This window comes from Oryx dammah, unplaced genomic scaffold (genome assembly GCF_014754425.2).
Source record: "Oryx dammah isolate SB20612 unplaced genomic scaffold, SCBI_Odam_1.1 HiC_scaffold_27, whole genome shotgun sequence".
In the NCBI taxonomy this organism is placed as follows: Eukaryota; Metazoa; Chordata; class Mammalia; order Artiodactyla; family Bovidae; genus Oryx; species Oryx dammah.
In genome coordinates, this window is record NW_024070211.1 from 113,849,015 (window position 1) to 113,876,759 (window position 27,745).

Sequence of the window (27,745 nt, forward strand, 5' to 3'; positions counted from 1 at the left end):
AGGGACTAACAGTATATCAATATTTCAGTTTGCCATTAAGACTTTATTTGGTTTTCATACTTATTTATTAAAGTCGTATAACTCCTATATAGTTCCATTTCTCCCAGGGAAGCTCTACACTAGAAATGAAAAAAAAATCCATAAAAGATTATTTCATTTGTTGCATCTCTTGGCTTGGCAGGTTATTTTTATGTTACAATTAAACCACATTGTCCCCTCCCAATTCTTCAAGTTAATAAGCATCGAATAAACACAAGAAAGGAGGAATGAGAAATTCAAAACATATCTTATCCCATCCTTATAAAGTATTTCTGTTAGACTACTAACTTGAAGTTACTGTCAGATTTTCTGGGCTTGAGTTCTCTATCAAAAAAATGTGTTTTATATCTAAAAAGCACAGAAACCTATTTTTTTGAAATAAATAGCTGATATTTATATTCTACTGACAGGATTAAGGGGTAATATTAATGTGTGTTTTGAAAAGAAAGGTAATTATTCGTTCTTTTCTATGAGTGTCCCCATTTTAAATAACTGCAAATAGAAGTTTTTAAACATGCCTCTTAGTTGACCCTACCACCACCCAGAATAGTGGGACTAGCCCATTTTTAACATGCATCAGAAGGCCTTATTTTCACAAGCAAAATTAAGAATATTTTGTTTTGGGGGATATTTATGAAAATATTGCTTTCATGTATAAAAGGAGCTACATGAAAGTCTTAGGCAAGTCTGACCAATTTCTCATTGGTCAAAATGAGACCAGTTACAAGGACAAATGTAACTTTTTAGATACAATCAAAGCAGTAATTAAAGACATTACTTCCCTTTTTCCAACCTAAGAGTTAAGTGCTTTATACACAAAGCAATAAATACATTTTATTATTAGGAAAAAACTGCTGCTGTTTCCTTTTGAGGGCTGGCAGCAATGACAATGATACACTGGAAAAATGAAGTCACTTTCCTAAATAACAAACACTAAGCTGATGTGTCTGATTTACAATTATCATCCGGCTTAACTTCTTAGAATATTCTGGGCAGGCTAAATGAAAACAATTCAGGAATGCTGGTAGAATAATGGTCTTTTTAATGAGAGGGATGTTTGATGATCTCAGTGATTATGTAATAATAATAGATTACTTTAACCTATAAGCTTACATTTCATAAAGGAAAAATGGTCTTGTAATATTATTATTCTATCTGAATGACAATGATCCTTTGCCCTTAACTTTTGAAGCTACTTACTTTGCTCATAACTGTTTTAGTAGGAGGAGCAGTGCTCCCAAGCTGCAGTTAGATGGTCCCTTGCAATGTCATTTTACTCACTTTAAAGAAGGCGAGAGTAAGGGAGACTGTGGTTGCGGAGATGTTTAACGCCGACTGTGGGGCTTTGGAGAGCATGTCTGCAGTGACTGCAGGCCCATGCCTACCCTTGCTGTTGCCTCGGTTGTCCTTGTCTGTGTGGGCTGCTGAGCAAGCCTAGAGCATTCGGTCCTGAAGGGACAGCTTGCTTGCTATTGGCTGCGAGCCTGGTGACTGGAACACCACCCAACACTTTATATAATGTTTAAAAAAAAAAAAAGAAAAGGGTGGTGGGATACAAAATTGTTGCTTTTGCCAAACATTCTTTAAAAGTTCCTGACAAGCTCTCTTCTGCCTTGGTGGATTTTGGAAAAAAAGAAACCAGAAGAAAGCAAGCTGTCAAAAGCAGATAAATACATCTCTTTTCTGACAAGTTATAAGCAAGCCATTTTTTTTGGAAGTATCAGCTTTAATGTTTAGTGGCTAGTGTATTAGTTTACTATTGCTGCTGTAACAAATTACCATAAACTCAGTGGTTTAAAACAATACAAGCGTATCATCTAACAGTTCTAGAAGTTGGAAGTACAGAATCAGTTTCACTGGACTGAAATCAAGGCCTCAGCTAGCCTGTGTTCCTTTTGGAGGTCCAGGGAAGAATCTGTTTCTTTTCTTGCCTTTTCCAGCTTCCAGAGGCCGCCTGCCTGCATTCATTGGCTCGTGGCCCCCTTCAAAGCCAGCTGTATAGCATCTTTGCTCTTTCCTGACCTCTGCTTCTGTGCTTGTATCTTTTCTCTGAATCAGCCTCTACTGCATCACTCTTCTAGGGACTCTTGCAATTATGACTGCATTGGGCCCATTCTGAAAATCCACAGGACTCTCCCCATCTCCATCTCAAATTCCTTAACTTGGTCACAGAGTCTCCTTTGCCATGAAAGGCAAGACCTAAGCCATGGGCACAGGTTCTGGTGATTAGGAAGCAGACATTTTCGGGCGGCCAATGTTCACCCTACCATAGTTCTCCCTCTCTTTAAATTATTAATTCTTTGCATTTTGTTTTAAATAAAGTAGATGGCTCAAAAATCAGGATGAGCCGTTTTAGCTGAAAGAATCTCACTGTCAATCTAAATGTAATTAGTCATAGAATAATTCAAATCCCAACCTTCCACATTTAAAAACTGGGTTGACCTGTTTTATACAGCTCAGTAATACAGCTCCAATCACATAAAATATAATGCTTTTGAAAGCAAGATATAACATAAAACCAATAAGCTTTTCTTTACATTCTTGACCTTTACTCACAATAAAAAGAAAAGGCTATTCAAGTCAGTGCCTATGGGATGGGATGAATCATTTTATTTCTTTTCCTTCACATTATTACTATCATAAACATTCCAAAACATTTCTTTCAAATATGATTTTGGACTGTAGCATACTGCCAAAAATTATTCATATGCATGGTGCTAGCTTTCTGCCAACAGCTAACTCAGAAGTCTCATGTATAGGCCTTCGCTCTTTCAAAACATGCACGCTACACATCATCACTCTAGTAAAAGAAAAGCTTTTGAGTTAGTGACAGTCATAAAGTGTCTAAAAACCACTGCAGTCTCAGCTAGTCAAGGTTATGGCATAAAGGCAAACCAGGCTTATCGAGACCATCATTCTTTGAACAGGTGATCTGTGCTTTGGAAAGTGTACGTCATTTGCCTTTGAAACACCATGACAATGTGGTTGATCTTAACTACACCACTATGTTCCACTGTGGTCCCCTCCAGTTCAAGGCTCAACCATAGTCTTCCCAGTGATGCTTCCTCATGATGATTCTGGGCAACCACCAGCCGGAAAGAGAATGTTCTCATTTATTCTCTGGGCAGAAATCTGCAAATGGGGCTGTCAGTCCTCTAGGATGATGGAGGAATTAGACTGGCTCTGAGCTGAGGCTCTCCTTGAAGGACACCTTTGCACAGTTTAAAGTCAGGGCTTGGGGAATTCTTACCGCTACATGTGGCAGGGAAGTCCATGAATGGATCTGGCTAGTGACATATGCCTGGAACCTTATCATGCTTAGTGGTGCTAAGGAAGTCATAACTGAAGGTGGGTGGGGGGGTAACTTGGAATGCTCACATGCCCAATTCTTGCTATTCAAAGAAAATGCAATTGAGAAATAAAAAAATCAGACTCTAGAAGTTTCTGCACATAATGGACAACAAAAGTATTCCATTAAGAATCATGCCAAAAAAGAAATGTGGATTTTTACAGTGCTAAATTTGACAATTACTTCAGTTACCATTTCAAAATACTTTACTCTTCATATACATATTTAGAGTTAAGCTTCATGCAAAAAACATGTAAGAACATATTTTTTAGCTTTAACATTTAAATAGCAGAAACTTCTATGACCTAACATCACACACTTGAAACAAATAATTATTCTTAAGTCTATGCCAAAATTTGGAGCAGTTGAGTTAAATGGCCAGTACTCAGTACAGTTGTTCTATACAAATGAATTTCACATGATTTCAGTAACACTTATTTCATAAAGCATTTCAATAAATCCCTGAGTTGATTATTTATGTGGAAATCTTACAAGTTTCTAAATTTAAACCTAAAATACTATGGTCATATGTTATAAAAAGGGTTTGGCAAATTCAAGATTTCAAAATATCAAAAACAAAGTATCAGTGACTAAGTGGCTTTTCAAAATATGATAATCATCTTTGAAGATAAATTCACAGGTTTTTAAAGCTTCAATTTGATTTCACAAAATTTAGTAAGGACTTAGTAAGGACAATTCAGCTTAACAAGCTTTTTAAAATTCAGTTTCTAAGGCAACAATCATAGGTCCCTGTACATTGCTTTTAAAAAAATTCATTTTTACAAATTTAGTTACTGCAACATCAAAGGCAAGGCAAATTTAACTGCCTTACTTTTACCTCCTTTTATCAGACTTTCTGAACAAGATGACTTCCCTCTTTTTAATGGACCAGACTGCTGCTCATTAAGTACAGAAAGGTTAAAGGCAGATAAAATATCAATATCCAAAGGGGATGCCTGAGATGTCAATGGCCTATTGCATGTTAAGAGCAAATAGAGATTCAGCCCATTTTATGTGCCTAACAGCCAGTCTCCTCGTAAGTTATTCCTTATAACTTCTTGTCTTACTCAATAAAGAGAAATGGGAAGAGCTCTTACCTGCACATTTCACTCCCTGAGCAATGAGCCCCCACATGAAGTTGGCACAGTATTCACACCAGTGTGGCCCTCTGAATGTATGGACCTGAAAGAGAGTAGTGACAAAGTGGCCAGGGGAAACCCATATATGAGATTATTTCCCATCAAAGCACTCATACGTAAGTCACAGTTAGTATGAAGATGCACAACACGGTCACATTTACAAAAACCTTGGTTGAGAGGAACCAAGCATTTAAAATTTCTTTCAGAGCTTGATTTTCTCTTTGTTTTAGAAATGATAAATCAAGCCAATATCCTGTGATTTACTTTTGAAAACAGTTTTTACAGTGGAACTTTCCAACTGGTTCCCTCCAGCTGTAAGCAGTTTCACCTACGTTATACAAGCACTGGTGTTATACAAGCACGCTATAGCACGGAGGAGGAGGAGGATGAGGAGTGATGTAAAGTCTGTCTGGATCCTGTAAGGATTTTGTCGGAAGATTCACCTTCTGTTCTCTGTGATCACAGTTGGGGCCATGGGTGTTGAAGGTGATATTTAGCGACTGGTCACAACAGAATAATCAAAAAGGACCAATTTCTGTTCAAAACCATTTTGATACTTACTATGTTAGCAAAGAAAATATATTTTAGAAGCTACAGAAGTTACAGTTAATCAGAAACCCTGTTTGAGCACAGTAATTACTCACTCATCTTCCCAGCTCATAAAAATCTTACTGCAGTAGATTCTTCTATCCCTAAGAAAGGAACCCCCAAAGAATTCAAACACTAAGATACCTATAGACTTTATGCATAGGAAAGAGAAGCCATTCTAGCTTAAACCAGATGAAAAAAACACTGGTAGAACAGAAAAACAATACATCCAAATCCTGAACATTAAAGAATAAAGGAAAAAAAATCTTGAATATTAACACTTTAAGACTTCTGAGCAAATATCGGCTGAACATGTACTCAAGAAACAGGTTAGAAGGGAGAGGAACAAGGAAGTTACTGCTCTGCACCAATGACATTTACTTGAGATAACTTCTTATATATATGATTTCCTCCAGCAGACAATAGTAATACTAGAGTCAAAACCACAGTGTGACAATCTGATTTGCAAACAATGAAATTACAGCTAATATTGTCACCTTTACTGTTCTGTTTATGTACTGAATTGATCTTAGAAACCAAATGTTTTTTTTTTTTTGCTTTGTTTTTGCTTTTTCTTGGTTTTCTATTTTATATATAGTGGTGTGTACATGTTAATCCCAGCCTCCTAATTTCTCTCTCTCCTGGCCCCCTTTCTCCTTTGGTAACCATAAATTTGTTTTCTGTGTCTGTGAGTTTCTGTTTTGGAAATAAATTCATTTGTGTCTTTTTTTTAGATTCCACATATCCATGGTATCATATGATAATCTCTAGGTTCATCCATGTTGTTGCAAGTGGCATTATTTCATTCTTTATGACTGAGTAGTATCCCACTATAAACATGTACCATCTTCTTTACCCATTCCTGTCAATGGATATTTAACTTGCTTCCATGTCTTGGATATTGTACATATACTACTGCAGTGAACATTGGGATTCTTGTATCTTTTTGAATTACAGTTTTCTCCAGATATATGCCCAGGAGTGGGATTGCTGGGTCACATGGTAGCTCTATTTTTAGATTTTTAAGGAACCTCCATACTATTCTTTATAGCGGCTGCACCAATTTACATTCCCACCAACAGTATAGGAAGGTCACCTTTTCTCTAACCCCTCTCCAGTATTTATTGTTTATAGACATTTTAAGGATGCTAGTGAGTGACCTGGGTGAGGTGGTACCTCACTGTAGCTTTGATTTGTATTTCTCTAATAATCAGCAATGTTGAGCATCTTTTCATATGTGTTTTGGCTATCTGTATTTCTTCTTTGCAGAAAGGTCTATTTAGGTCCTCTGCCTAGTTCTTGATTGGATTATTTATTTTTGATAGAGCTGTATGAGCTGTTGGTATATTTTGGAAATTAATTCTTTGTCGGTCACTTCATTCGCAGATATTTTCTCCTCTTATGTATGTTGTCTTCATTTTGTTTATGGTTTCCTTTGCTGTGCAAAAGCTTTTAAGTTTAATTAGGTCTCACTTGTTTATTGGTAAGTGATTTTTAAGACTGATGCAAATATATATCTAAACTTCAAACTTAAGATGCCACTGAACGTAAGACTTACCCTGAATGTAAGATACATATATTCCACGTAGAGAAATCACCAGTTAACTTATAGCATGCCACTGACTATAAGCTTCATCCCAATTTCAGAGATGTTAAAATGAAAAAAACAAAAAACAAAAACATGTAGTAGAATCAATGAAATATGGTATATTAAAATTCAAAATACTACTGCTGGCCAAAATATCAATCTAAGGCAACAGTGAGTAACCCAGGGTTTGTTCCAAGCAGGTATGTACTTGTGGCTCTGGTCGCTGCCAAGTGAGCTCAAATACAAAACTTTGTGTTGATTTTGGAAAAAAAAAAAGGCCATATTCCTGTCTATTTTTTTTTATGGAAGTGTCAGGAATGCAGACACAGTTGCTTCTGGGTTGTTAATGATGTTCAGAGCCTGCAAACTGAAAGCATTTCCTGGAGTTCCTGAAGCTGAGCCCAAGATTAACATCGAGATAGTGTCTGATGTCTTTGTTTTTTCCTATGTTCCTCTGAGTGAATAAAACTGGATAAAGTATGCAATCTTGCTTTTAATCTGAGGCAAATGAGTGAAACAGACAGCACTGACTCATATTTTAAAAGTTATATAGTCACAAAATATCTATAGAACTGTGAAGTTATTTTTAGAGGCAATCTCAGGATAATCCAGTTTCACTTAACTTGGTAAGGTTAATAAATTGGACTAGAAGAGTGGAGAAGTCCTGGTTTTGTACCTGCCATTATTCATGATAAAAGGTGTTTAAATTCCACTGGTGTATAAAGCACGGGAACAAAGAAGGGCTCTTGGCAAACAGCGCTGGATACTGAGATGTTATAGAACCAATTCCTTGCTTTGCCTTCACAAAGCAGTGGTGAATGTGGCCTTCTGAAAGCCTTGTGACATCTCTTCATATCCCACCTATGCTGAAGAAACAGATTCACTGTCCCAGTGGCCCAATGTTCTCTAATCGGGAGCACACATGCATCTCAGAAAGCAATCCTTAGGAAATTGTTCTTGATTCAGTTCCTTCTCGGACAGGTTTTTATAAAGGCATCTTGCCACCTGGGGCTGGTTTTAGTGGTGGTGGTGGTTTTAATTTTGTTTTCTTAAACCACTTGTAAGGCAGGTTATATAGCTCTCAAGGAAATGGTTCTAGAAGTAGGCCTTGAAGCACCAGAAGCTTGCTAAACTAGTATTTGTGTAACAGGATTTAAATGAATTTCCTTTTGAATTTTTTATCTACAACTTGTTATTTCTTAAATTTTTTGACTTTCCTGACTCCATGACACTGGCCTCTACTTGTAAAAACTGAATATTGTAGTCTTTGTGTCTCTTTGATCCTCCTAAAGGTTATCAAAACAAATGGACATCATTCATGAATTAATCGTTTTTATTCATTTACAAACATTAAGTGATGACATATACAAAAATTTTTAAAAATACTGGCTCAAGGAATTCACCATAGGTTTCTCCTGCTAAATATAACATGAATAGCTTCTTCTGAAAGTGTCTGCAAAGTATAAGGGCAGCCGAACAGATACACATTAAGTGACAGATTCCTGCACCTGAACCCAGGCAGTGCTGACTGAGTACAAGGAGGCAAGGTCAGTAGGACTTGGCAATGGACTGAGTCACAGGCAAGGGAGAGGAGGAGGACGGGGGCCAAGCCTTAGGCTTTGGGGCCTGCTGATGAGGGCAGATGGCATTAACAGGGGATGGACCAGAAGCAGAGGAACAGGTCTGGGAGTGAGGTGGGAGTGGAAGAGCAGAAGGGATGGAGACAGAGGTGGTAGCTCCTGGAGTAAGTTTCCTGAGGGCACCCAGTGGAGATGGGACCAGGGCAGAGGGACTAGCTCTGAGTAAGAGCAAACGACTCTTCCCCTTCCCCGAGGTGGGAGGGCCAAGTGTCAGGGGGAGAGGATGGCTGTGAGGGCCGGAGTGGTGCGAGCCCGGGACCTGGCAGGCTAAGGGAGTTCATACTCGACGGTGTAGCTGCTGTTGTGTTAGGAAGCAAGTTCAGTCATGAAGCAAATGAAGTTTAGAAAAAGTGGGGAATAGGAACTGGAACTGGTCAGAAATTCAGAGAAGGGCTGCTGTACTTGAAAGCAAGCCTCTTTCCTGGATGGCATTATAATCATATCACTACTGTAACAGTGTAAAGTGCATTAAAGAAAAAGTGATGCACACTTTCTTTTAAAAAGGGTGACTGTGTTTCTTGAGCTTTATCTGAATGTTTTATTTAAATGCAGTTTTACATTAGCAGTGATGTTTATATCACATATTTTACTGATTCAAAAAAAGATACCTTTAACAAGTCAACTGTACAAACTGTACAACTTAGAGTAGTTGCATGATTTCCAGTTGTTCTGTTCAGAAACAGGGCCCTCGTTACGCCTGCAGAGAAGCTCCAGGGCACCGACACCTGCAGATAATTCTGCTTACCAGATACGGTTGTATTCTGACGACCAGTCTCAGAACGATTTAATCAGAAACGGACATTCAAAATACAATAATTAAAAGGTCAAAAGTTGCATCTTGGAGGTTCTTTCTGCTTTGGAGTATGCTAAGAGAGAGCTAGGCTGGAATCTGGAAGAAAGGAGGCCTGAGTGGTTCACAAGGCGCTCAGGCAAGCGCGAGGTTATCAAAGAGAACGGCTTATGCCTGAGATGCCCTGTAGTATACAGCAAACGCTCTTAGACATCCGCACAGGTCAGCACTCAGGGACTCAAGATTACTGACGTCTTCATAACACAACGAACAGATACTCATTAAGTGACATTTTCCATGTGTAATTGTTTTAGGGAATTTTTGTAAATTGTCCCAGATTTTTATGTTTATATAAGTCTGTGTTTTAGTTTTCCTGTCTCTTCTTATTCTCCAAGGCTGTCAGCTCTTCTTCTCTCTTCCTAACCCTTTTCCCACCACTAATTCTTAGTTGTAAACCTGGAAATCTGATAAGGTAACTTTGCTAGCACTGGACGTAGATCAAGAAAATTTATCACCTATCTTCCTCTTGAAGGCATTAACAAACCAAACCAACCCACCAAACTTCTGGTTCCTTGGCTGTGTTTCTTATAGCTAAGGCTGAGGGGTATTGGTCCTGTGAAAAAGAATGTGTTGGTAGCGTCATGCTTTATTCTATAACATTCTTTAGTCTCTATTTACTGTTTCTTATAAGCAGAGGCCACCTCAGCTTCTGTTGTGTACCGTATGACCTTAATGACATACGCTGGCTTTATAAGGTGGGAAAATAACCAATTCCTTTATAAATGGCACTGTTTCTTCCTTTTGGTTATTTAAACCAATCACTTGATTAATTTGTAAAAAACGGATTCCTTGGGGGAATGTTTTGATCCCAATCAGCGTCAGCATGTAACAGTGTTAGTGAGGTCAGAGATGGTCCTGAGGAAAGCTACCTTTTAACTTGGCCACAGGTATTTTTTTCTAGGCCACCTCCAAAGCTTTTGGTACATCTTGACAAATGAAAGTGACACAGTACATGGCATGAATTATACTGCCATGAACAAAGGGCAGAGCAACTTGTTTTAAGGACCTCTTCTCTTGCACCTGGAAAAAAGACAACTTTATTACCATGGCATCTGAGATTGCTCGCACCTGTGAATACCTCCTCTCACATCAATCACCTTAAAAATGAAGATGAAAGACTGTATTAACTAGTGGACCCAACGGAGTCTGTCACAGGGTGGGTAACGGTCAGAAACAGGCTGAAAAGGAGACAGGGAGTGAGATGGGTGGGCTCCTGAGGGGGTCCACATGGCACAGGCCAAGGGTCCTGTGTCTCCTGGGTATCAATCTAGATAAAAACTGAAGCGGTTCTCAACTGGGCCTACCGTCACATTAACCCGAACCCTGGTTTCCATGAGAAAACCAGCACGCCTGCTTCTCAGGTTTCTGACGTTCACATCTCCAGCTTGAATGTCAGTAACAGAAACAGCAGAAAAGAATTCTATGCTATGGCAAGAGAAAGAAAAAATCACATCTTCATTATTCCTCCCAAGCCATAACACTACCTCTAGAAATAAGCATGAATGCAAACAGCCAAGGAGAGCGCCTGCAAAGACTGCTGCAAATATAAACTATGTTGGAGGCGATAAGAACATTAGGGGAAATGAAATTTTGCCTGGAAAGGTGGGAATGACATTTCAGCTGCCGCTCTTCATTTGGGAGGCTCTGATGAGTCAGTTCTCCAGTGTGATATTAGGCAACGAAGGGAGAGAACAGATGATCAAAATCAAAACGAAAGGAATGTAGGTAGGCAGGCAGCTGGGCATGAAAGGCTTTTTTTTTTTTTTTTTCATTTTTATCTTTAGGGCAGCTGAATGTACTCTTTTAAGTAGCCAATTTTAGTCTTACTGAGATGGCTTAATTTTGATCCAAAAGGTTTGGGATTTAGAATTTTGGTCCAAATTTGACTTCTTTGTGGTTAAGGTATATTTTGATTGATACTCAATAATGAGACTAGACTGTAGAACATTGGTTATTATCATTAGCAACAAACACTTAAAACTGTACACAGGTACCCTGCAGGAAAAAAAAAAAAAAAGGTAGGGAGGGGGAACTTAAAAATAGGAGTATTTTTAGTATCATAGCTTCCTGGTGGCTTAGTGCTAAAGAATCTGCCTGCAATGCAAGAGACCTGGGTTTGATCCCTGGGTCAGGAAGATCCCCTGGAGAAGGGAATAGCTATTTACCTACTCCAGTATTCTTGCCTGGAGAAGAATCCCAAGGACAGAGAAGCCTGACAGGCTACAGTCTATGGGGTCACAAAGAATGGAACACAACTGAGCAACTAACACTTTTTTCTTTTAATATCAGAGCAGTACTTCTTGCCTTGTTATTTAAACTTTGAGTAATCTTAACAATCTTCAGGAGAACGCTATACCAAACAGTAAGGTTTGGGTATGGTTAAGCCAGCCTGAAACTCCAGTACTTTGGCCACCTCATGCGAAGAGTTGACTCATTGGAAAAGACTCTGATGCTGGGAGGGATTGGGGGCAGGAGGAGAAGAGGACGACAGAGGATGAGATGGCTGGATGGCATCACCGACTCGATGGACGTGAGTCTGAGTGAACTCCGGGAGTTGGTGATGGACAGGGAGGCCTGGCGTGCTGCGATTCATGGGGTTGCAAAGAGTCGGACACAACTGAGCGACTGAACTGAAGCCAGCAGCACTGGCATGGCGCTGGCCATGCCTCCCCGACTTGTTCTAGTGTAGGGTGGTGCCCAGGGCACGAAAGGCAGAAGGAGTGCCTGGAGCACATGCTGAAATATGGCCTCAAGCAGTGCTTGGGGCTGGAGGGTGCCTGGTATAGGAGGAGGGGCACAGCCTCTGGCCAACCTCAAGGGGGTCCTGGGTGCATGGAAGCACTGGACAAATGTCCCCTTTGCCAGCTGTCCAGGTGCTAACAGCGTCCACAGCTGGCTACTACCCATGATCGTGCAGGGGCTGTGAGGTACTCACTTCACCACACAAGCAGTTAATACTGTCAGAGGTACGTATCCCTATGAAAAGGAGGACAAAGGACAGGAAACTCAGTAACCTAAGGTTTCAAGAGTGAGAAAACTGTTCAGAAGTGAGGGAGGTGTCATGAGACTCCTGGACATACCTTGGTCATATCACAAATCAGTGGTATCCCCCTAAATATGAGAAATAACTACAGGCAAAAGCTAACGTAACATGGTCACAACAACACTAGCCATGCTTTACTAGTGGGACAATTATCAGGACACTATTAATAATTTAGTTCTGCTCCCACATGTAAAACATACAAATGATTTTTATTAACTGCTATATAAAACAGTTCTTTAAACATAAGCATGTACAGAAAAAATAATGTATTATCAATTCTGTTCACATAGTCCATTCACCACAATCTTATACAGGGTCTTGGTGTCGTTCAGCTGCTAAGTCATGTCCAACTCTCTGCGACCCCATGGACTGCAGCACACCAGGCTTCCCTGTCCTTCACTATCTCCTAGAGTTTGCTCAAATTCATGTCAATTGAGTTGGTGATGCTATTTAACCATCTCATCCTCTGTCACCCTCTTGGGCCTTGTTAACAAAGTTTAAATTTCTTTATGGCTTCCTTCATGATCTATCTTTCCACATCAACACTATCCCAGTGAGGGAGAAATATCTCTAAAACTACAGCTGAGTTAATGTGGTACAGACAAGTGAACTTGCTTAGGCTCACGCTGCTAAGCTGCTTCAGTCGTGTCCAACTCTGTGTGACCCCATAGACGGCAGCCCACCAGGCTACTCTGTCCCTGGGATTCTCCAGGCAAGAATACTGGAGTGGGTTACCATTTCCTTCTCCAGTGCATGAAAGTGAAACATGAAAGTGAAACGTGAAAGTGAAGTTGCTTAGTCATGCCCCACTCTCAGCGACCCCATGGACTGCAGCCTACCAGGCTCCTCCGTCCCTGGGATTCTCCAGGCAAGAGTACTGGAGTGGGTTGCCATTGCCTTCTCCAACTTAGGCTCATATACAATTTCATTAGTGCTAAAATACAAACACAGTTTCTGGTGTCAATGTTCTAAGCTGTCACACTGGCCCCTTACACAGAGCCATCAACTTGAAATCCAGGAATCAGGCAGTGGAAACACCAAACTACTCAAGGCATTTATTTTATTTATCACATTACAAGGTGAAGTTTGCGTAATAAATGATATAACAATAAATATCACCCAATAATTTAAAAACTTTCCATTCTAAAATATGGGTGTTTAAAGCATTATAGAACCTATAATTTAATGTTTAGCTGTTTTTCAAGTTTCAGAAGCAAATTTCTTTTAATTTCTTTTTATAGGAGCTCTAATGAGAGCTTTGTCTCTGAACTATGGTTAAAAAGTTTTAAAATGTTGAACACCATACCTAAAACACTTCTACTTTGAAAGTTTAGTTTCATTACGTGGACTAATGTTGCATTTAAATATCAGTAGGGAAAAATCAACACAGTAAATCAACACTTCAAAATATCAATCTCCTAAAGTCATATTATGAAAGGATAATAGGAAAATACAATAAATGAATCAACTAGGTTGTGCAATAAAAACCACTGTACCATCCACAGCTGAGTGACAGATAATCTCTACACCACATTATAGAATGTAAACTGAACACTAAGAGACAAAAAAGCTCAGACTAATACACATTATCTTATGATCCACAATTTCTCAAAGCCAAGTCTGTACTAATAGTCACAGTTCCTCAAAGCCAGGTTTCAATTTCTCTTTGGCTTATAGTTGTAAAAATGTCACCTGAAGAAGTTTGTTGTTTTATTATGAATAGAGTATTCCTCTAATCACCTGGAAAAGGTTTCACTAAAATGCACAAAAAATTCTTAAACTATGTAGTTCAAACTCTTTTTAAAGCTCTAGTAAAAGAGATCCAAATTTTCTCTATTGTTTTTCTATTGGGTTAATTGGGTCTTCTTTTTCTAGTTTCCTAAGGTGAAAGTTCCAGCTTGTGTTTCTTCCAGCCCAGCGTTTCTCATGATGTACTCTGCATATAAGTTAAATAAGCAGGGTGACGATATACAGCCTTGACGGACTCCTTTTCCTATTTGGAACCAGTCTGTTGTTCCATGTCCAGTTCTAACTGTTGCTTCCTGACCTGCATACAGATTTCTCAAGAGGCAGGTCAGGTGGTCTGGTATTCCTATCTGTTTCAAAATTTTCCACAGTTTATTGTGATCCACACAGTCAAAGGCTTTGGCATAGTCAATAAAGCAGAAGTAGATGTTTTTCTGGAACTCTCTTGCTAGTGAAGAAGTTGGCTTAAAGCTCAACATTCAGAAAATGAAGATCATGGCATCTGGTCCCATCACTTCATGGCAAATAGATAGGGAAACAGTGGAAACAATGTCAGATTATCTTTTTGGGCTCCATGGACTGCAGCCATGAAATTAAAAGACACTTACTCTTTGGAAGAAAAGTTATGACCAACCTAGATAGCATATTGAAAAGCAGAGACATTACTTTGCCAACAAAGGTCCATCTAGTCAAGGCTATGGTTTTTCAAAAGTGGTCATGTATGGATGTGAGAGTTGGACTGTGAAGAAAGCTGAGTGCCGAAGAATTGATGCTTTTGAACTGTGGTGTTGGAGAAGACTCTTGAGAGTCCCTTGGACTGCACGGAGATCCAACCAGTCCATTCTAAAGGAGATCAGCCCTGGGTGTTCTTTGGAAGGAATGATGCTAAAGCTGAAACTCCAGTACTTTGGCCACCTCCGACTCTGATGCTGGGAGGGATTGGGGGCAGGAGGAGAAGGGGATGACGGAGGATGAGATGGCTGGATGGCATCACCAACTCGATGGACCTGAGTTTGAGTGAATTCCAGGAGTTGCTGATGGACAGGGAGGCCTGGCGTGCTGCGATTCATGGGGTCGCAAAGAGTCAGACATGACTGAGCGACTGAACTGAAGGTGAAAGTTTAGCTAATTAATTTGACCTTTTTCCCCCAAAATAAGCATTTAATGGTACAAAGTTCAATTTAAGCACTATTTTAGCTACATTCCAAGAATTTTGGTATGTTGTAGTTTTCCTCTTATTCAGGCTAAAATATTTCTAATGTTCCTATGATCACTTCTTTAATTCATGAGTTATTTAATAGTAAGTGTTTAATTTCTAAACATGTGGAAACATTTTCAGATTTTGAATTTAATAGGCTTTATATGATTTTAATCCTTTTATATTTATTGACACTTGTTTTATGGCCCAGAATATTGTCTATCTTGGTAAATCTTTCATGTTCACTTGAATAGTTTGTGTATTCTGCTGTTGCCAAGTAGAATATTCTGCAAATACCACGTTTGATACTGTTGTTCAAGTCTTCTAAATCCTTACTGATTTTACATTTGTTCCATTTGTCTGTCTGACCCATCACTGTGACAGAAGTGCAGAGATCTCCATCTGTAATTGTGGATCTGCCCATCTCACTTTTCAGCTGCTGCTTTACGTATTGTGAATCTCTGATATTAGGTGCATATAAATTTTAAACTATGTCCTCTTGATGAATTTTACCCTTTTTACTGCCAATAATACTTCTTGTTCTAAAAGCTGCTATGTTTAAGTATAGCCATTTGAACTTTCTTTGAATTACTGTTTATATGATGCATCTTTTTATTTCTCAGTCTCTTTAAAGTGGGTTTCTTGTGGATAGAATATAGTTGCATCTTGGTTTTTAAATCCAATTTGACAACAACCTCTCTCTTTTAATGGAGTGTGTAGTTTAGTTCCATTTAGTGTAGTTCTCAATAAAATTGGCTTTAAATTGTCATCTAGCTTTTGTTTTCTATATATTTCATTTGGATTTTTTTTTCTTGCATACTTTTTATGAATGCATTCTGTCTACACTATTAGCTTATAACTGTTTTATTCTTTAGAGTTTGTTCTAAGGTTTACCATATACATCTTTAACAATATTATAGTCTACCTTCAAACAATATTATACCCCCTCATGTATAGTGTATCTCACAATACATTTACACTTTCCAACCCGATACTTTATGCTATTGTTATTGGTGTTACTTGTGCAAATTACATATTACTACTTTTGCTTTAAACAGTAAATTAATTTTTCAAAAAAACACTAAAATGATGGAAAAACATATTTTTACACTTACCTACATGTTTACTATTTCTGGCATTCTTTATTGTTTTGTACAGACCTAAATTTCCATCTGGTATTATTTTTCTTTTGTCTGCAGAACTTCCTTTAACATGCTTATAGGTCTCTTGGTGATGGAATCACTCAGGTTTTTTTGTTGTTGTTGTTTAAAAAATATTTTGTCTTCATATTTGAAAGATTTTTTGTGGAATATAGTATTCTAGAATATAGTTTTATTATTATTGTTGAGCACTTTAAAGATGTTATTCCATTGTTTTGCATTGTTACTGATGGGAATTTTGCTGTCTTTCAGCATCTGTATGTATTCTCCCCAGTTCCCAACAGAACTAGTGAAGTGAAAGTGAAGTTGCTCAGTCGTGTCGGACTCTTTGAGACCTCATGGACTATAGCCGACCAGGCTCCTCCGTCTATGCAGTACTAGTGACAAAGCAAAATACGCTTCTTCTGTTGACATATTTTTCCTACACTGAAATAATCTTTAAAGATGTTAACCTCTTCTTTTAAAAAAATGTACATTCTATTTCCGAGTGTGCATATTTAAGGTCCTATAAAACCATAAAACTACAAATACATAATGAAACTGGAATGTGAAAATACAATTCAAGAGAAACCAAACACATGTTTAATTTCTAGAGCCTAGAGACATCTTTTATATATTTTACCATATGTAAGGGATTAAAACTTCACCATCAGGCTGAAGCAGAGTACCACTTTAGGAAGGAAACTTCTTACCCATAACCTGGTTTCCTCTTTGTTTCTCTGCTGCTCTTACAATTTTCTCTTTAGCACTGGTTTTCAGCAGTTTGATTATGATGCGCCTAGTGCTGTTTTCACGTTTTTTCTATTTGGTGCTCATAGCACTTCTTGGATCTGTGGGTTTTCATCAAATTTACACAATTCTTGGTAATTATAGTTTTATCCCGTGACCTCCTACCATTGCATCTTCTGACTCCAGTCACACCTAAGGTAGATTGATATTGTCCCACTGGTCTCTGAGGCTGTGCCCCGACCCCCTGCCCCGGGTCTCTGTCCTCCATTTTGGATATTTTTATTGCTGTGTCTTCTGGTTCAATAATCTTCGTCTTCTCTGCTACCTAGTACGCTATTAACACCATCCAGTGTACTCTAAATTTCAGGCATTTTTTTTTATCTCTAGAGATTCCGTTTGGATTGTTTTAAGCAGCTTCCCTTTCTTTCCTCACTGCAGCCTCTAGTCTACTGCTAAAGTAATCATGCTACTAAGATGATACCATTCTGAGGACTTGTAAAACAATGCCTCATCTATTATGATGTCTTTCCACTTCTACTCTCAGGTGGGCAAAACTACGTTCAGCCTAGGGTGAATTTCGGTAATTATTCAGCCTGCTGCTTTCTGGTGCTTTTCTGATAGTTTCTTCTCATGCAGGTGTAGATAAGCACTCACTCAAAAGACTCATGAAGACACCTATGCAGAACTGCAGAGCTCTGAGTACAGCTCTGTCCCCCAGGTACTCTGCCCCCCAAATTTTAGCTTCTTTGTCTTGCCAAACTCCAGTCTGTGTCCTCAACTTGGTTAGACCAGAGGATTTCCCCTCCATGTGCTGTGGCCTGGACACTGCCTTCACGCAGTGAGTGAGAGCAATCTTAAGACTCACCTTGCTTGTGTTCCTTCTTTAGGTATCACAGAACTGTAATACCTGTTGTTCAAGGTCTGACTGTTGTTTTGTATACTTTTTATGGTTTGCTAGTTGTATAAGATGGGAAGGTATATCTATTTCTTTCATCATGGCTGAAAGTGGGAGTTGAGATTATGTTCTTGAGTCTAAAACTGATCTTTCACGTGAGCTTGAACCTGCGACTTTTCTGGGCATCCATTTCAACACATGTCAAATGGCATTAACCTAATCAGCAATCCTCAATGCCCTTTCTATAGGCTGAACTGCTTCTGGATTCTTTTACCCTCATGTTCTACATGTGCACTTCTATCAGCCAAGTGTTACATTAATATTATATTCAGTGAGCTGTACACTAGGATCTTGTAACTGGTGATTTCATTTGTCATTTAATGTTGTAATGGGCATTTCTTATTTTTCAGCCATGCAGAATAAACGTCTTGTCTTTGGCTAATAGTTTTCAACCCACGTGAACTGTATGGAGCCGACCCTATCCCCAGCTCCAGCAGAAGGTATGTGACCTAGATCCAAGCCAATCAGCATATTCTAGTCTCTTGAACCAGAGCTACTGGTTCAGAGATGGGCATATAAGATAATTGGGTGAATGCCTGCCAAGCCTAGACCCTTTGCTCAAATAGTATTTAAGCAGCTGACTAGAATCTGAGCATATACAGAGCAGGAACCTCTGCCAGCCGTCTTGTCACCAGAGGGAGCCTAAAAATGAAGACAGAACTGGGTGACAGAGTCCTGGTAGCATTTTAAGCCCTGGGCCAAGGGATACCTTCAAGTAACACTGGACTTTTCCTACTATGTGAGCCAGTAATTTCCCACTTTGCCTCAGAGAGCATCGGTTGGGCTTTCTGACACTTGGATGGAAAGCCTCCCATCTGTCCTTTCAAATGGTAAATATCAGTTTGGGTTCCAAGTGGATTTCTAAAAAGACACACTGAAGCAACATCATACAATGGTGGAGCAATGTGCTGTAATAGCAAACTGTGAAAGCAAAATTACAGGCCTCTGAGAGGTGGATCTTCTCTTTATGAACACACTGTGCGAGCCTGCAGGGCAGAGCCACAAGCAGCCATCAGGGTGTGGAACACGTAAGGGCTAGGACTCCAAACACAGGAGTTCTACAAAAGAGAAAGAATGAACCTCACATTCAGGCCTGATTTGGGCAAATCCATTCACATAGCCAAAAATGTCATCTCCACTGCAACAGACTGGAGGACATTCAAGAATCCTCTGGCTCCCATGACCTAAAAATGAATGTATTCTTTTCAACTTCTATGTCTGGATAACACTTTAAAAACACACCCGGTTCTACTTTTGCTCCCTACAAAATACACACATAAAGAAAATAAGCAGTTGATTATTTTCTTCAGGAGTGTACCGCCAGTGGGCTATTTCCCCTTTTCTTTTTTTTTTCAACTGTGGTGTTGGAGAAGACTCTTGAAAGTCCCTTTCCCCTTTTCTTTTTATCTTTCCTATTCTAGCAGCAGAAAGAATATTAATGTAATTTTAGGTGAGAGGTTAGTAAGCCTGAAAAAAAAAAAAAGCTATTGGTATGTTATTTATTGGAAAATAATCTGTAGTGGTTTCTCAGCTATCAGTAGTGCTGTGGTAAAATATCTAAGCAAGGAAAATCAATACCTGCATGTGCTCTCTTCACTCAAAAAGATCTTTCCTAGATTTCTATTCCATTTCTTTTGTGTCTATGTGTCTGTTCTCTCTGCCCTTTGGGCAATGATATTTTGGGCTATATACTGTTACATAAGAATAATGAATGCTAACTAATAAGGGTAATAACTGTACTGAGATATAGAGAAGATGTTATGACATGTACATATTCCTCAAGCATAAACTTTGATTATTTTATTAAAGCCACAATAGGCTTCACTATTAGACTGTCTCCCAAGGAATGTTGATACAGTGGGCCACAAAGAAAATGAAGAAAAGTATAATGTGTTAAGGCTGTAGAAAACAGAGATATGAAATATTACACATGAACAGAATTAAGACTTAATCCTAAATTAACTCTGGGGGCGAGGGGGATGGATATATGACACAAACGACTATAAAAAGTTGCCTATAAAGCATGAACATGTCCCAAATCCTTGAAGATTAGATTACTATGTGGGCAAAAACTAAAGTACTAAGAGAAAAGAATTCTAGAGGAGGTGACTTTTCAAAATTGTGTGTTCTTCCTAAGGATTTACATCCTTAACTTGTTACTGTGTTGAGAGTCATATGCCAGGCTGATTCTCCACTTTAGGAAACATTTTGGAGAAATCATGTTTTCTAAAATACTGTCAACAGCACAGGCAGACAGGATGGAAATAATCAATACTGCATTAGATGCAGCTCTCTGACAGAGGGTCTCAAATTAGGATACTGGTTGAAAATAAGAACTAGGATGGGTTCTGGTGACAGAGAAAGAGTGCCAGGCTCCTCCTCAAGGTGTTTGAAAGTGGCAACCTTAACATTTTAAAAGCTTGTTTTGTTTTTAAATTATTTGGCTTTTAATTTCATAAAAGACAAAGTACACCTAATGTGTTTCACTAACAGCCTCCTAGTGAAAACAAACTTGCAAAGTTCTCCCTAAATGCTAAATTACTAATACTTTGTTTTTTAATCCCATAAAAGAAATAGGACTCCTAAGAAATTCCACTAATAGTCTCCAAGAAAGACAAACTTCCATATCTCTCGCCAAATTTGAAAAGAACAAGAGCAAAAATAGGCAAGTGAGACTATATCTAACAATCTTCTGCACAGCAAGAGAAATCAACAGAGTAAAAAGGCAACCTGCTGCTGGGTCGTAATGCACTAACAATTTACATTCCCATCAACAGTGTATAAGGGGTTCCTTTACACCCTCTCCTACGTTGGTTATTTGTCTTTTTGACAACAGACATTCTAACAGGTATGAGATGATGTATCTTGTTTTGATTTGTATTTCCCTGATGATCGGTGATGCTGAGCACCTCTTCATACAGCTGTTGACCATTTGTCTATCTTTTGAGAAAGGTCTATTCAGGTCTTCTCCTCATTTCTGAAATGAGTTTTTTGGTATGACGTCCCTATATAGTTTGGATGTTAACCTCTTGCCAGATACATGATTTGCAAATGTCAATGTTTTCTTAATCCATAGGTTGCCTTTTCACTCTGTTGACTGTTACCTTTATTGTGCAAAAGTTTCTACTTATCTATTTTTTGCTTTTGCTACCTGTGCTTTTGGGGCTATATGTAAATAATCAATGCCAAAACCAATGTCAAAAACATTTTCCTCTATGTTTCCATCTTCTAGATTTTTAGTTTCAGGGCTTATATCTAAGTCTTTAATATGAAACAGTTTTTTAATAAATGCTGTGAGATTGGCTGAGTCCAAGAAGTACAGAGTCCCATATAGGATAAACCCAAGGAAGAACACACCAAGACATATAGTAATCAAATTGATAAAAAGACAAAGAACATTAAAAGCAACAAGGGAAAAGCAACAAATAACTTTATGGGAGTTCCCTTGTAAGTTATCAGCTGATTTCTCAGTAGAAACTCTGGAGGCCAGAAGGGAGTGGCATGAGATATTTAAAGTGATGAAAGGAAAGAAGCTACAACCAAGAATACTCTATCCAGCAAGGCTCTTGTTCAGATTTGATGGAGAAATGAAAAGCTTTACAGACAAGCAAAAGATAGAATTCAGCATCACCAGACCAGCTTTGCAACAAACGCTAAAGGAACTTATTACTTTTCTAGGCAGAAAAGGCCACAACTAGAAATGAAAAATTACAAATGGAAAAGCTCACTGGTAAAGGCAAACACATAGTAAGGGAAAGAAATTATCTGCACACAAATATATCAAAACCAGCAATTGTGAGGAGAGGAGAGCACAAATACAGGACATTGGAAATGCATTTGAAATTAAAAGACCAGCAACTTAAAACAATCTTGTTTCTTTACAGACTGCTGTATCAAAACCTCATGGTAACTGCAAACTGAAAATCTACACTAGATACACAAAACCAAAAAAGGAATCCAAACACAACACTAAAGTTAGTCATCAAGTCATAAGAGAGCAAAAGAAGAAAAGAAGAAAAAACACCTACAAAACCAAATCCAAAAAATTAAGAATGGCAATAGGCAATGGGAATTTGTTGTATGACTTGGAACTCAAACCTGAGTTGAGCTCTGCAACAATCTGAGGAGCGGGACTGGGAGGGGAGTGGGTGGACGGTTTAAGAGGGAGGAGACATACGTATACTTACGGCTGATTCATGTTAAAGTCTGGCAGAAACCAACACAATTCTGTAAAGCAAGTATCCTTTGAGTAAAAAAAAAAAGAATGACAAAAGGAACATATGAGTTGGCCTAAAATTTTGCTCATGCTTTTCCATAAGATCTTATGGAAACTCAGAATGAACTTTTGGGCCAACCCAATACATTTCAATAACTACCTTAAATGTAAATGGATTAAATGCTCCAACCAAAGACACAGGCTGGCTAAATGGATACAAAAACAGGACCCATATATATGCTGTCTATAAGAGAACCATTTCAGATACAGGGACACATAGAGACAAAGTGAGGGGATGGAAAAGGTATTCCATGCAAATAGAAATCAAAAGAAAGCTGGAATAGCAATCCTCAGACAAAACAGACTTTAAAGATTGTTACAAGAGACAGGGAAGGACACTATAAAGATCAAGGGATCAATCCAAGAAGAAGATATAACAATTTTAAATATATATACACTCAGGAGCACCTCAATATATAAGGCAAATGCTAACAACCATAAAAGGAGAAATCGACAGTAACACAGTAATAGTGAGTGGAGGACTTCAACACCTCAATTTCATCAATGGACAGATCATCCAGACAGAAAATCAATAAGAAAACACAGGCTTTAAATGACACATTAGACCAGACGGACTTGATATTTATAGGGCATTCTAACCAAAAGCAGCAGAATACACATTCCGAAGTACACATGGAATATTCTGGACAGATCACACACTGGACCACAAAGTGAGCCTTGATAAATTTAAGATTAAAGATCATATCAAGCATCTTTTCCTACCACAACACTATGAGATTAGAAATCAACTGAAGGGGGGAAAAATGTAAAAAACACAAACATGTGGAGGCTAAACAATATGCTACTAAACAATCAATGGATCACTGAAGAAATCAAAGAGGAAACCAAAGAAACGCCTAGAGACAAATGGAAACCAAAAAGCATGGCCACCCAAAACCCATGGGAGACAGCAGAAGCAGTTCTAAGAGGGAAGTGCATAACAGCAATACAATCTTACCTCAGGAAACAAGAAAAATCACAAATACACAACCTAACCTTACACTAAGAGCAACGAGACAAAAAAGAACAATGCCCCCCGCACTAAAGTTAGAAGAAGGAAAGAAATTATAAAGAAATAAAAGATCAATGAAATTAAAAGCTAGTTCTTTGAAAAGATAAACTTAAGCCTTTAGCCAGACTCACCAAGAAAAAAAAAAAAAAGGAAGAGGGATCAAATCAATAAAATTAGAAATGGAAAAAAAAAAGTTTCAATGGACATCACAGAAATACAAAGGATCCTAAGAGACTACTACAAGCGACTATATGCCAGCCAATAAAATGGACAACCTAGAAGAACAAATTTTTAGAAAGGTATAATCTCCTAAGACTGACTCAGGAAGAAACAGAAAATATGAACAGACCAATCACATACTCAAACTGTGATTTAAAAGATCCCAAGAAACAAAAGTCCAGGATGAGATGGCTTCACAGGTGAATTCTATCAAACACTTAAAGAGTTAACACCTAACCGTCTGAGATGTTCCAAAAAACTGCAGGGGAAGGAATATTCCCAACCTCATTCTATGAGGCCACCATCACCCTGATATCAAAACCAGACAAAAATAACACTCGAAAAAGAAACTTATAGGCCAATATCACTGATGAACATAGATGCAAAAATCCTCAATATAGCAATCCAAGTCCAACAATACATTAAAAGGATCACATAGCACGATCAAGTGAGATTTAGCTCAGGCGGACAAGGATGAGGATGATTTGTGAATCAATGTGATAACACCACATCAACAAACTGAAGAAAACGATATGATCAAATCAATAGATGCAGAAAAGGCTTTTGACAAAAGTCAACACCCATTTATGATAACAGCTCTCCAGAAAGTGGGCACAGAGGGAACATACCTCAAAATAATAAAGGCTATATGTGACAAACCTACAGCTAATATCATTCTCAATGGTGAAAAGCTGAAAGAATTTCCTGTAAGATTAGTAGAAAACAAGGATATTGACTCTCACCACTTTTCAACATAGTTTTGAAAGTCCTATCCATGACAATCAAAGAAGAAAAATAAACAAAGGGAATCCAAACTGGAAAAAAAGAAGTAAAACTGTCACTGTTTGCCAATGACATGGTACTATATATAGAAAATCCTAAAGATGCTACCAGAAAATTACCAGAACTCATCAATGAATTTGGTAAAGTTGCAGGATACAAAATAAATACACAAATCTGTTGCATTTCTATACACTAACAATGAAAGATCAGAAAGAAATAAAGAAACAATCCCATTTAACAACAGATCAAATAGAATAAAATACCTAGGAATAAATCTAACTGTATGCTGAAAACTATAAGGAGGCAAAAGACCTATACTCCATAAACTGTAAGCCACTGATGAAAGAAACCGAAGATGACACAAACGGATGGAAAAATGCACGTTCTTAGAGGAAAATATAGGCAGAACACTCTTCGACATGAAATGAAGCAGTATCTTTTTTTGATCCATCTCCTAGGTTAATGGAAAAACAAAAATAGACAAAAGGGACCTAATTAAAGTCAAAAGCTTTCGCAAAGCAAAGGAAACCATAAACAAAAAGATAACCCACAAAATAGGAGAAAATATTTGATGCGACTGGGGCATTAATTTCCAAAATATACAAATAGCTCATACAGCTCAATATAAAAAAATAAGCAACTCAATTTAAAAAATGGGCAGAAGACCTAAGTAGACATTTCTCCAAAGAAGACATACAGATGGTCAAGAGGCTCATGAAAAGATGCTCAACACTGCTAATTTATTAGAAGATGCAAATCAAAACTACAATGAGCTATCACCTCATACCATTCAGAATGGCCATCATCAAAAAAGTCTACAAACAATAAATGGAAAGAGTGCGTAGAAAAGGGAACCCTTATGTACACTGCTGGTAGGAATGTAAACTGGTACAGACACTGGAGAACAGTATGGAGGTTCCTTAAGAAACTAAACATAGAACTACCATATGATCCTGCAATCCCACTCCTCAGCATATATCTAGAGAAAAATATGGTTTGCAAGGATACATGCACCCCAATATTCACTGCAGCATTGTATACAATAACCAAGACATGGAAGCAACCTAGATGTCCATCAAGAGACGAATGGATAAAGAAGATGTGGTGCATATACACAATGGAATTAATACTCAACCATTAAAAAGAAGGAAATACTGTCATCTGCAGCAACACGAACGGACCTGGAGATTATAATACTATGTGAAGTAAGCCAGACAGAAAAAGGCAGTTATCATAGGATATCATTTATATGTGGAATCTAAGAAAAGTGATACAAATGAACTAATTTACAAAACAAACTCATTCAGACAAAGAGCAAATTTATGGTTATGGGGTGTGGGAGGGATAGACTCGAAGTTTGGGATTGACATGTACACACTACTATATTTAAAATAGATAACCAACAAGGACCTACTATATAGCAGAGGGAACTCTGCTTAACACTCTGCAATAACCTAAATGAAAAAAGAATTTGAAAAAGATTCATGTATATGTATAACAGAATCACTTTGCTGTATACCTGAAACTAATACAACATTGTTAATCAACTATATTCCAATATAAAATAAAAATTTAAAAAGTATCCATAATCCTTCATGTTTCTTTTAATTAATTTGCCCAAGTAGCCAGTTCTCTGTTGTTATTATTACATTATATGTAATCTTGATTTTGTCTTATAGAGCTATTTGAATTAAACATACCAAATGGAACATTGAATAATTTGAAGGAAGTAAAAGAAATACAGAAGATTTCACTGTATTCTGTGGTGCATGAAAATGCACTGCTCTTACATAACTATGCCTGGGAGCTAAGAAAGAAGCAAGAGCTTTCTTTAGCACCACAATCATGCCAGGGTTCTCAACTGCATCAGGATCTCTGCTACTGGGCAAGAAACAGTCTTGGTATGGATTCAGAAAAAATATCCACTTAGGGGTAATTTGTAATAACAGGAATAGTGGTTATCATGTACCTACACATATCAGGAATTCAACTTTTCTCATGTAGAACCAGAGGTTTAGAGAGATGAAGCAACCTGCCCAAGGTCACACAAATAACAAGCAAGTTCCTAGGGGCAAGGACTGGATCTGAGTTATCATTCAATCTGGAGAGCCTCAGATGTAGGATATAGTCACTGCTGGTGGGGTGCCTGTGTCTGACTTTTATGGCAGAGTTGGTTTTGTTGTGCTTAGTTTTTTAAGTTGGTTTAAGAAATTTGCACTTATGCACTCGCTCGCTCTGTTGTGTTAGGATAGGGGCAGTTCTTAAAATGAGAGGTTGACCCAGGACACAGTTAAAATTATTTTCACTCAATATATACTGACAACTTTACAGGATAATCATTTTTAAAGGATGTGGTATATTTATTTTTAAATGATGACCTCCCTAAGAAAGACAACTATCTTTCTTGTGATAAGATTCTTTATCAAATCCTTCCTTGTAAGTAATAATGGACGGGGACTGTGTTATATAACACAGCAAAATGGGAAGCCTTCTTGTTTTTTTCTTTTTTATTATAAACAACACAATAACAAAAAACAAACACCTGCCTAGAATATGGAGTTTAGGCCCAGCTGAATTTTTTGCGGGGGGTTGGGGGGGCGGGTTTCACCAAAGGTACAAGATACTTGTGGCTTCACCTTCTGAAATGAGATCTGACAGCTGTTCCACACCACAGAGCAATGTTATATAACAAGGCAGTTCAAGAGGCAAAAAAGAAAACCACACTGAAGTGAGGCTTTGGTGAGTGGGTTGGTGGTTCAGCAGAGTACACTTTCAGCAACAAAAAAACAGTCAATGGCAAGGCCACATGAATGATTATCAGTATGTAAATGCTCAGGACTTTCCCGACAATAAATCTCTGAGCTGGACATACTTATACATCACAGGCAGTGACCTTCTAAGTGAGCATTTGTGTGGGAGAGCACTGCCCCAGCCACAGACTCTGAATTCTTTTAGGGATGTCCCTGGAAGTCAAGTATGCCCCCTCCACCTTCTCGTTTTTATAACGTGACCCCGCAGAAACATTTTTTAAGAAACAAAGAGTAATTTCAATGGAAAGAGTCAAATTTTGAGACTTTTGACCTTATTAGCAACTCTAAAAAATATGTAATGCAATCCACTGTCCGACATGAGCTCTTCCTGAGCATAAATACTTTACTTCTTTTAAAAAAACAGTGAGTCCAAGCTTATTTAAATTTTTTAGCTCCAGAAAGGGAAGCAGACTTCTACTTTTTAATATGCTCTTTATAAACAAACAAAAAAACCCCTAGAATTTTAACAGTACTGGTACCGAGCTATAAGTCACAATTGGTCCCACAGTCAGCACTTTCTGGCTATACAAAATTTGCTCATTAAAGTCACATGCTAAGATGAAACTGAGAAATTACTGGAAGACAGAACCCCAAAAATGAAAGAATGTGCTTGTTTATGAA

The 27,745-nt window shown here is 38.1% G+C and overlaps 1 protein-coding gene across 2 annotated transcripts in view; it reads right to left on the bottom strand.

Moving 5' to 3' along the window:
- CHN1 (chimerin 1) overlaps nt 1-27,745 on the bottom strand; it is a 205,669-nt gene that overhangs the window by 19,891 nt on the left and 158,033 nt on the right. For both annotated transcript variants that reach the window (XM_040228198.1, XM_040228199.1), the window contains one exon: nt 4,486-4,570. In XM_040228198.1, coding sequence (XP_040084132.1) covers nt 4,486-4,570 — 85 coding nt within the window. The remainder of the gene's footprint in view (nt 1-4,485; nt 4,571-27,745) is intronic.